The sequence below is a fragment of the Epinephelus moara genome, chromosome 9, assembly GCF_006386435.1.
Source record: "Epinephelus moara isolate mb chromosome 9, YSFRI_EMoa_1.0, whole genome shotgun sequence".
Classification (NCBI taxonomy): domain Eukaryota; kingdom Metazoa; phylum Chordata; class Actinopteri; order Perciformes; family Serranidae; genus Epinephelus; species Epinephelus moara.
The window spans coordinates 34,519,021-34,530,635 of record NC_065514.1 but is presented as its reverse complement, the minus strand read 5'-3'; the positions used below and the strand labels follow the sequence as shown (position 1 = coordinate 34,530,635).

General features: G+C 39.4%; 1 protein-coding gene and 1 long non-coding RNA gene across 2 annotated transcripts in view; both read right to left on the bottom strand.

Moving 5' to 3' along the window:
• Nucleotides 1–10,270, bottom strand: part of LOC126395935 (stromelysin-3-like) — a 33,701-nt gene extending 23,431 nt beyond the window's left edge. The window contains exon 1 of the mRNA XM_050053737.1: nucleotides 10,072–10,270. Within this exon, the coding sequence (XP_049909694.1) occupies nucleotides 10,072–10,179 (108 nt within the window). The 5' untranslated portion in view covers nucleotides 10,180–10,270. The remainder of the gene's footprint in view (nucleotides 1–10,071) is intronic.
• A 1,324-nt stretch (nucleotides 10,271–11,594) lies between these two features.
• The window catches only part of LOC126395185 (uncharacterized), a 523,086-nt gene continuing 523,065 nt past the window's right edge, over nucleotides 11,595–11,615 (bottom strand). The window contains exon 3 of the long non-coding RNA XR_007570418.1: nucleotides 11,595–11,609. This is a non-coding gene — a long non-coding RNA (uncharacterized LOC126395185). The remainder of the gene's footprint in view (nucleotides 11,610–11,615) is intronic.

The following is an 11,615-nucleotide window of genomic DNA, read 5'->3' as shown; positions in this document are numbered from 1 at the left end:
TAAATAATTGTTATTATAGAGAAGAGAGAGTCACTCAGTCACCTTCCATCGGTCCTCCCACGTACTTTCACCGCACAAATGAAATGGTTTATTTTTATTTTCATTTTATTCATTCATTTAGGTCGGGAAAAAATACCGAGGTCATGACCTCGGTGTCCTCAATGGTAGTTACGGCCTTGCCTGCAACCAGTTGATATTTCCTCTGGTTAGAATTCCTTCATTGTTCATTGTTCAGGAGGTTTTTCCCATGAGCCAAATTATCCACAGAGGTCTCTTCCTCTCCAGAACAAACAGACCAGGTGAAGAAAAACTGGTAAAAAAAAATAAAATAAAATGAATAAAGCAGTTTTGTGTTACAACTCAGTGATTCTCCTACATCGCTTGGCTTGTCAGAGATGGCATATTTGCCTAGCACCTGCTATTGTGTGCTCACCTTTCTTCTCTGATAACTTAAGATCCAGATATTGTGGAGGTTTATACACGGAGCCAAATTGTTCGTAGAGGTCTCCTCCTCTTTAAGACAAATGGACCAGATGATTTAAACTGGTAAAAAAAACTGAATAAAGCAGTTCAGCAAAAAAAAGTGACACTGCTCATCGTGGTGTGGCTTCTAACATGAAAACACAAAATATGCCCTATCTAGAGCCAGTGTTGGGTTTGTCCATTCTGGGCTACTGTAGAAACATGGCAGTGCAACATGGCGATCTCCATGGACCAGGACCTGTTCCCTAAGTAGATATAAACGTCTCATTCTAAGGTAACGAAAACACAACGGTTCTAATTTTCAGGTGATTATACACTAATGAAAACCTACTTATTATATTATATTCCATTTCTGTCAACATACTGCCTTAAATCCTACACACTGGACCTTTAATAAATAAATCTTACTACTGTAAAAATGTAAAAAGAAATGAGGCAAGAAACAAGTTGAAAAGTCTTTTAGAGTTAACTCAACTTTAGGGATAGCTAGTTGTGTCATGTTCTACTAAGTAACAATTTAACATTGCATTCCTTTAAAAGGAGTGGTGAGTCCCTGGACTCAGATTACTTTACATTAAAAATGATCCCAGTTAGTTCCATGCAGTGAGGTGTACAGTAGGGTTGCAGCAATATACCAGTTTTAAGGTATAACATGACGGTTATCATACCATGTACATTTTGCTTATCTACAATATTAGAAAAAAATGCAACTGGATGGATAACCTCCCCTTTATTTTAGTTCTTTTCAAAGGGAATACTGTTTACACTTACTTCCATTAACAAAATGGTTTCAAGTTTCAATTATAATGATAAAATGACTCCTCCATTTTCATTCCTTTAAGGGTTATTCTGACTGATAATACTATAAATTCTGTAACATCTTGATACCATGAAACTACGATATTTTCTAAGACAGTTATCGTACCATGGAAATCTCATACCGTTGCAACCCTAATATACAGATATTAAATTAAATTTTGAAATAAAATAAAAAAAGACACAGAGCTCTGGTATCTAATCAGGAATCTGCCAATAGTGACACATTTAAATTGTCAGTCCAAACTTCAGCTCACAGGTAGCGACTTGCTGATACACTTTGGTTTCTGTTTGCTGATTTGACTGTTTAAGCCACAAAGGTTGCTGTCCAATTAGCCTGTGGTTGTTGGTGCATTTCAGGTTCAGAGTTGCTGAGTAGGTCATTTTAAAGACAACAAGCCGGAGCGATTTACGCACTACTGTGGCTGAGATCTAGCATGCGGGTGGAAATTACTGGATGAGAACGTCATAGGGCTGTTGCTTCCTTGTCTTGTATTACTACTACTTTGCACATCTTTGAGATATATGTCTATTTGTTTTTTTAATATTTCCTAAGGTCAACAAGAAACAGACACATATGGCAAACATATTATATCATCAGATTCATGAGTTGTTGAATAATGGGGTACTCATCATTTTCTCTACCAAAACATAGGCATTTTTACTACAAGTCATTCTGAAAAGCATGTTTGTACATTTTTAATCTGATATCAGACCACCTACAGTTTCAGTGCTTTAAGCTACTGTAATAAAGTACTTGTCAGAATTAACTTATGATGTATGAATATACACTGGAAAAGTCCCAACAACCACTAATCTGTCAGCTAAGACAAAACACCTGTGCTATTTGTCATGTGAAACGAATGGTGAAACAAACAGGATTATTTTGACTTCACAGACAAAAAGTCAGTTTAATCTTTAAGTCATGTAACTTCAATCATGTACACAAGTCCCCTCAGCCCAGTGTAGAGTGTAGTCTAATTTATTGATTGATTGTCCTTTATGATTGTAAAGCAAACATTGGTAAGAAGAATGTCATGCTTAAACAAAGTTTCAAAGTGCTCTAATGTAAAAGGATTATGGACTGGTATTTGTTCAAATACTCGAAAGTCAAAACCCACAGTGGCCCTGAGTCACCCTCAAAAACAGCAGTCTCTGGAATGAACTCAGGTGTGCCATCTGAACCAAATCCAGTCATTTATTATGCTGTCAGGAGTAGAGAGGAGTGGTTTACTGCTTTACGATGGGTAATTAATGGGTCACATTTAAAATGGCAAGTTCAGTCCCCACAGCAGTCAGTATATATATATGCATTATAAAAGTCCAAACATACATTTATTTATCTTTCTATCCATATAAATATATACATTCTCTACACCCAAAAATGTCTATTCAGGTTTAATGATATGCCTTTCCCATGCATTAAAATGCATCTCATGTGTTCAGTTTGTTTTGAAACGTGTATACTTTTTAAAACTGTTAACAGTTCAATTTAATGTTAAAGGGGCACTGCACTGACTTTACATATGAAGTTCACTTTACTTGAGGAAACAGTTGTATAACGTCCTCTGTGGCTCTGGAGCAAGCTTTTCAGAGTTTGAAAAAGTAACTCAGATGATGTCATAGCAATGTAATCAGGGTTATTTTGGTTGGGCTTGAAACCATGGATGTTTAAGGTGAGAACAGGATACAGGACAGGATCTTAAGGCCCAGACGGGGGGAGGAAAGTGTTCAGTTTGGGGACCTCAGAATTACATTCTTGCTCTTTGCAGATGATGTGGTTCTGTTGGCTTCGTCACACCGTGACCTCTGGCATGAACTGGGGTGGTTTGCAGCTTTGTGAAGAGTCAGTACCTCCAAGTCTAAGGCCATGGTTCTCTGCCGGGAGAGAGTTACTGCCCCAAGTGAAGTATCTCAGGGTCTTGTTTACCAGTGAGGGTAAAATGGAGCATGGAATGGATAGGCAGTTTGCGCTAGACTATGGCAGTGAAGAGGGAGCTCAGCTGGAAGGCAAAGCTTTTGATTTACCGGTCCATCTACATCTCACTCTTACTTATGATCATGAGCATTGGGTAGTGACCAAAAGAATGACATTGTGAATACAAGTGGCCGAAATGAGTTTTCTCTATAGAATGGCTTGGCTCAGCCTTAGAGGTAGGGTGAGACATCTGGAAGAAATGAGTTGAGGAGGTTTAGAAATCTGATGAGGATGCCTCCTGGGCGCTTCTCGTTAGAGGTTTTCCAGGCACATCCAACTGGTGGATGTGGGGCCCTGGGGCAGACCCAGAATACACTGGAGGGATTATGCATCTTATCTGTTTTTGGAAAGCCTTTGGATCCCTCAGGAGGAGCTGGAAAGTGTTGCTGGAGAGAAGGACTTCTGGATGACTGCTGCCCCCTTGACCTAGCTTCGGAAAATGGATGGAAATTTAAATGGGATCCAGAATTGGAGACGGGGCCCTGTTCATTCATAAAAAAGTTGCTTGGTGGCACACAAAGCCAAAAAAAGTTTGACCTCCCAGATATAGAATAACTCCACTAACTTCCACATCATCGGGCCCCTAGAGCAAGCACTCCAGAGACTTTGTTGGACAAGCTAGCTACTTGCAGATTAGCCTCCAAAAACTTTAATGGGGAGAAAATGATTTAATTGTGTGGCACTTCTGGTCTTTTGAATTGTTATGGGATCAAATCCTGATAGTGGAATGAGTTATTATGTGTGGGTTGTGACCAGGGATGTCAACAGTTAACTGTTAATTGATTAACCCCTGAGAATATATTTTTTGACCAGTTACATGTTGGTCTATAGGCTAATTTTGCTGCTCTTCAGGTTACTGCACTGCACACCATCTTGGTCTGGTAGGAGCCAGGTAGCGGCGCTGATGCTACTAATTACTACTAATGCCATCCCAACCCTACAGCGTTGTTATGGAAATATTGCACCCACTCTCCAGTCTCTCCCAAGAAGAGTTTTGTGGCTCAAAATTAAGTTGCTTACTTACCAGGGCAACCTGGGGAGGCACCAGAGGGTGGGAACAATGTTTCGTTCTGTGTTACAGGACAGCGTTAGTTATAATTACAGAAAAAGATGTGCCGCTAGCTAGCTAACTGTAGCTCCCACTTGAACTGGGTGGTGTGCAGTGCAGAGTATCCAAGAGGCCAGTGAAGACCAGAGGGTGGGTTAACGTCCGTCTGTCAGCAAAGCCAACAGAAGATAAAATAAAAGGCAAGACACTTGCATCACAAAACATTAAAATTTTACCAACTCTAAATGGATAGCACTTTGAAATGCAATGCTAAAGCTCACTGAGGCAATGGTGTGCCAGACTAAAAGGGAAGGCCTCTTGTATTTCACATCTTTTTTTTTTAGTTAAGCGGTTAGTTACAGATTAATGGGTGTCTGCCTATCAAAAGCAAAATTAACAGAAATGGTCATGTTGTTTGCGCAGCAGTCCTAAACCCAAAGATATTCGGTTAACTGTTATTTATGACAAAGAAAAGCAGAAAATTATTCTGAGAGGTGGCATTCAGGGCATTTATGCTTGATGGAAAACTGAAATGATTAATTGACTGAATTCATGCTGGTTTTCTACAATGGCTGCACAACATACATAATTATGGATGCAGGTTTAAAGAGGTTTTAACCACTTCAACAAAGCCACAGGCCTAGCTGAGCTGACAGGCAGCTCAATTTACAGTGAGTGACAGAACTAAGACAAGTTTGTGGGCAAGAAGCAAGTTTTCATTTTAAGAAGCATAAACACAAAGTCACATGTCATTGAAATAAAGCTTTGTGTACTGTATGCTGGGGGAATCCCTGGGATGGAGCTAACATGTCACCACAGGACACCGGGGCTGCTGCATCTTGCCAAAATTGACGTGCCCAAATTAAGTGCTGAGCCCATCTACAGAGGGGAGCATTGTTGCTCTATCTAATAGGTGGCATCTGTTACAAACATGCAAATACAATGTGTGTGGGCAAGTATGTACATGCACATGACTGAAAACTGTGCACTACACACCAACACACACAAATCTATTCTTAAAACTGCTGCAGAGCTACATCACACACAGTGAGCAGATGTCTGGAAATTCCCTGTTCAGTCATGACATCAGGTCATCTGCAGTAAACAGGGAGTAAGCTATCAAAGGTTTTCAAGGATGCTGATCTGACATTATTGGGAATGACTAACTTTACGACTTGCAATTATAAAAAAAACCTGAGCAGAATCTGATTTGGCTCCCTAAATCCCCACACTACAAATGTGATAAGATCTACTCCACAGAGTAAATAAAAAGTAGTCCAAACCTGAGATAAATGATGTGCACCTTAGGTGAAATCTGTTAAGGGTAAACATTAAACCACAAAAAGTCCCAGATATCAGCAGGCATTCTGTGTTTTGCAAACAAATGAACTGATTATGTCAAGTCAAGGGAATGTTTGTGGTATAGAATAAATGGAGATGACAGACTGATCCTCCACTGTAAACATCACTCACTAAACATCTTCAATTAGTAGGCTCCATCATGTTGGTGAAGATTCTCAGTCATCTTGGTCATCATAATTCTAATTGTATATCGTAGGCAACTGGACTTGCTTGAGTTTCTTGAAGACATTTTAGCAGTCATCCAAGAGGCTTCTTCAGTTCAGTTCAGTTCAGTTCAGAACTGAGAAAGCCTGTTGGATGAGAGGTGAAACATCTTTAAGAAATTCAAGCAAGTCCAGTTGCCAACAATATGACACTTAGAAAGGCTCTATCATAGATTTTTTGATTTTTCTTTAGAGATTTCGACATAAAATACACTTGTGAGAGCTACTGCTGACAGTGGGGAAAGAAGTATCCACAGCATCCAAATACCACAATGTAAAAATACTTAATTACAAAGTGTAGGTCCTGCATTAAAATCTTCCTCTAAGAGCAGCAGAAACAAGTTGTAGACACAACACTGAAATATAACATTTTGTGTTCTCGCCCATTTACCACACTGGTAACAAACCTGGTAGCTGCATCCGTATGCTGATATTTTATATATTTTTTGTCTGGTTGTGATATGGGGCCAATTTGTTATTACAAATACAATTTCTGGAATTTATTTCAGCAGAAATAAGCCTGTTTACAGCCTGGTCCAAAAAACAGTTTTGGTTTCTATAGCCAATTTCAACATTCATGACAACTGTACAGAGGCAAATTTTTATATAACTCATCCTTTTACATTTTATTAGGGCTTAAAGTTATGCAAAATTAAGGGCATGCCACTTTGAGTGACAGGCTGTCTGTCAATAGCGTCCTCGGCTTCTCAGTCAGATCCACCCCTCACTCCTCCACAGCTCCACCCTCTCACCCAATATGGTCACTTCTGGCTCTGACGCCAAGCTCAAGGCTTCAAAACCTAAGTCCAAAAACAAATGGTGCCACACTATCTACGTCCATTATTGTTACAGTTCATACGCAGCGCACACAGTACAGAGCCTGCAAAAGTTATTTTTATTATCAATTATATGTAGATTATTTTCTGGATTAACTCATCATTTTTTTTGTCAGAAAATTCTGAAAAACATCCATCGGTTTCTCAAAGCCCAAAGTGATGTCTTATTTTGTCCATTCAACAGTCCAAAACCCAAAAATACTCAGTTTGCAATGGTATAAAGCAGAAAAAAAAATGTTACATTCTAGATGGACTGCATTTATATAGCCCTTTTCTAGTCTTAGCAACCATTCAAAGCGCTTTTCAACACAAGCCAGCATTCACTCATTCACACACACATTCATACACTGCTGGCCAAGGCTTCCATACAAGGTGCCACTTGCTCATCATATAAACATTCCACAACCAGAAACCATTACCAGAACCATCCGGAAACATGGACAATTACAAAGCAGCAGCCAACAATGCAAGAAGATGCAGGAAAATGACTAAATTACAGTGCACAAGTTAAAAGGGTTTATGACAAATCACATCACAAGCATCAACATGTGACAAAAATAAAAATAAAAAACCATAATAATAAATATTAATAATAAATAAATTATTGATTGACTGCTGTAAAGCTAATATAGTCTAGACAGCTAATATAACCCTTAAAGTTAAAGTTAAAATTGACTAGCAATTAAAGCTGTAAAATATAGGAAACAGAGTAAGAAGTATAATATTTTCCTCTGAAATGTAGTGGAGTAGCAGTAGCAAAAAATAGAAAAACGCAAGTAAAGTACTTCACAGTTGTAGGGGAGACTGGTTGTAGCAAAGGGAAGGTTGCAACAGCACCACTTTCACAAGGAGGGACTACCTAAGAGTCATGTAATACATTTATTGTATGACCACTTCCATCCTGGCCTTGCATGTGAAATTTTATAGCTGTGTGAATAAGTGTACAGATTTTACAACCCAAACACTGATTTTCAGGTATGAAAGTAATCTTTAGTACTGATTAAAAATTAAAATGATAGAACTTGCATTTGATTAGAGAGTAGTCTCTTGGGTGTAATGTGAGGCATTTCATCTTCGTTCATTTCAAACATGCTGCTACAGCTTGGTAAACACTGGCTGACAGTCGGTGAGAAAGACTGACAGGGGTTTGCTTGCACATACACTAAAATCTGCATGGGATGAGGTGAGGCAGAGAAAAACAGTAAGTTATGTCCTCAAAGTATACTTTATCTGCTCTTCTGAAGCTGAGCAGGTACTGCAAGAAATAACAAAACCTCAGGGAAAGAGGATCAAACTTTTTTGATGTTTCTGCAAACCACAGCGAGGTTACATTTGTATGATATGATATAGTGGATATGTTGAAACTTATTAACGTTTCAACAATGCTGTGGTGAACATGTGGTTAGGTTTAAGCACAAAAACCACTTGGTTATAGTTAGGAAAAGATCATGTTTTGGCTAAAAATACCTGGTTTTGGGGGCACAATCCCTGGTGGAAACAAAGCAATGTGTCAATAAAAAAACAATTGCTTTCCGTGGCACTATCCCTGGTGAGAAAACAGCGACAGGTTGCTAAAACACCCATGTTCAGTAGCTAAAAAGCCGCTGGGAACACAGCGATGACTTACTAAATCACAACCAGCGCTGTTGTTTGTTGGTCTCAGTGGTTTGCCGTGGTCTGCAGCTTGGCAGGCTTCTTGTCTGGGTGACACACTTATCCACCATCCACTCCACCTCCAGACGACAAAGTCAGCTCATATGCTACATCACTTACGAAACATTGATATGAAACGTACAAATGTAACATGTTTGTGGTTTGCACAAAGGTAGAGTGGCAACATTTCTTCTGGTAACTGGGCTTGACAGGCACAGATTTGCAAGTTACTTTGTAACTTAGTAGGAATTGGTTATTAGTTTATGCATCAGCCTTTAATGTGTATTTTTTGTAACTGTGTAATTTTTAATTCTTGTTACAACTTATCCCAGGTTATGTTACATCTTACCCCCGTAGAGAGGCAGGTTTTAAACAGCAGAACCCCCTGTATTTGATATCCATTGATGAAGTCTTTGATATAGTTATAGATATAAGTTGGAAACATTGCTATTTGTAGAAGGCAAATAAGGATAACCTAAGCTACTTTGTGTCAAAACTTGAGAGCTCTCATACAAAAAAAATGTAGGTGTGGGACAAAAGGTGTTACAACTATCCCTGGTCTCCCCTACATAAGTACTTCAGTAAATGTACTTAGTTACCTTCCACCACTAAGAGCTGGGTGTTTAGATGAATACATTCATGTATGGCAAACTAGAAAAATGAATAGAAATCATTCACTGTCAATCAAACAGTGGTTTGATGCACACACACATCATGCAGTTAAAGCTTCACTGCATGTTAGGAAAATTATTCTGATTTGGCAACTAAAATCAAGAATTATATCATGAGTAGCAAAGTTTTACACTGTTGTAGTGTCGTCCTGTTTGGCAGGGCTGCTTCTTTTCTGCAGACACTCAGTATAATGAACAAACAAAAGCTTCATGGGGTTGCTCAGTCTCTGGGTTTCTGTTTGCCTGGTGTGTGACTCTCTCTAAGTAGCTATCTGCTCTCCTCTCCTGTTTCTCTGAGTCAGCAAACAAGCAGAGTTTTTCAACCACCCCCAGTTGCCAGATGACTTGCCTCTGCCTGTTTAATCTGACTCTCTCACTCAGACTGTTGACAGACTATCGGAAAGCAGAACTGGCTGCACAAAGTCTGAAACAAGTATCCTATTTGGGCATACAGTACAATTTCATGCATTATGCTTTGGGAGTTTTTTGTTTGTTTGTTTGTTTGTTTGTTTTCCTGCAAGAAAAGGAAGGTTTGATTCTGAAACAACACCTTCAATAAATAAAATACAGTAATTCATCCACAAATAAAGTGGAAATGTATTACAACTTCAGGACCTGTGAGATTCCCAGGGTTAATAACGATTTCAGCTGTCAGATATGTCATGTTAGAATATCTTGAAGAACAAAAGCATTTACAGTGGCCAACCTCTTTAAACGAAAAGTTCACCTATGAAACTTACACAGGAGTTTGCAGCTCTTTTTTATACAAATTATGCAGAATATAAGTTGGAACACAGTTTCACTTGATTTTTAGCTACTTGTGGTTAGAAAAGTTTTATGAAAAACAGCTTTACTGTCCTTAAGTTACATTAAATACATTCACTCATATGTAATTCTTTGTCTTTAACTCCACACAGCATCCTCGTGTGCCCCTACTGCTGAGCATTGTGTGATCTCTCACTTTTTCCCCATTCATAAAGTTTTTTTACTACACCTCTTTACCACTGCGTATTTGACTCACCTGTAGCTGCTTGTACGTGTTGACGGTCCGGTCGTTTACCGGCAGAGAATAGACGCAGAGGAGAAGTTGCAAAGGCAAGATGCCGCAAAACACTACAGTCCGCATCATGTTCAGCCACAGACACAGACTGACACAGACACAGTGTGTGCAGAGCAGACAGAGGCAGAGGTTTGATGACAACTGCCGCTGAGGAACACGCTTTGTAGTGGAATGAATAACGGCTGAGTATTTCTTCCTCAGCTCCCAAGTGCTCAACACGTGATTTAACCCCTTTCACTCCAGTTGCACGAGGACTATCACTAATGCAAATTAAAATCTGTGTCTTCCAAAGCAGATAACACAGCCTATAAGGACAGGAACTGAATTTAAAACAAAGGAGCTGTCAAGATGCCTTTGAGGTGCTGCTCTACATACTTTAAAGTAGCTACAGTGTGTCTCCTTTTTAGCTGTTATAGTTATATGATAGGGGAGACCAGGGACAGTTGTAACATTTTTTTGTTCTGATGTCATTACTGAAAAACCCCTTGAGCTATTTTAAATTGTATGTAAGTAACTTGTATCTGTGTTCTACTTGCTGACAGTCATCAATTGTCTCTACGAGCAATGTTAAGCTGAAAACACAGTGGCAGCCCCGCAGCACAGCGTCAAGTGCCGCCCCCAAGCACACACTGGATGGGTCACGCTGCAGCTCGGCAACAGACAACCTCACAAAGTTATTACTACTTTTAAATAAAAGATCCACCTCTGCATTAGCTCGAAATCATGTTTGGGGATTCCCTAATTAACCTTGAATTCTCACCTGAGGAGCCTATCTCCAGAGCTACGACTCACAAGGAAATATCTTTTTGGCCATTGTCTTTATAATGACAAGATTGTAGGTCGTTTAGCTCACAGTATTTCTCAACCTCAGCAATGAGTGTCTCCTCATACATTCTTAGTCACACACGAGACACAGCAACAGCCACAGAGTTCTCTTTATGCAGCCATAGTGAGGAGTTGAGCTGCTGTAGGAGCAGAGAAAAAGACCTACAGGAGCTGGTTTGTACAAGCAGAGAGTGAGTGGGGAAAAATTTCATTTAATTGCGGGGGTGGTGAGGCTGGAAATAGGACAGTGCCATGTGTGTCGTGAAGGATGTATCATCTTTTACTGCAAACCAAATCTATCTGTGGGTACAAATAAAGTAACCCTACCATACCTCACTACAGAGCACATGCAGTTTCATGTTACTGTCTCATTTCTGGTAGGTGCAGTTGCAGAGTGATTTGTTTATCAGATCTGATGTGTGATTTAAGTGTTCCCTTATTTTTTTGTGCAGTGTATAAAGTAAAAAGTAGGGTTCAGCCAAATACTCAGATGAAAGGAGTATCTGTTATTCAATTCAATTCAATTTTATTTATAAAGCCCAATATCACAAATCACAATTTGCCTCACAGGGCTTTACAGCATACGACATCCCTCTGTCCTTATGACCCTCGCAGCGGATAAGGAAAAACTCCCCAAAAAAACCCCTTTAACGGGGAAAAAAAACGGTAGAAACCTCAGG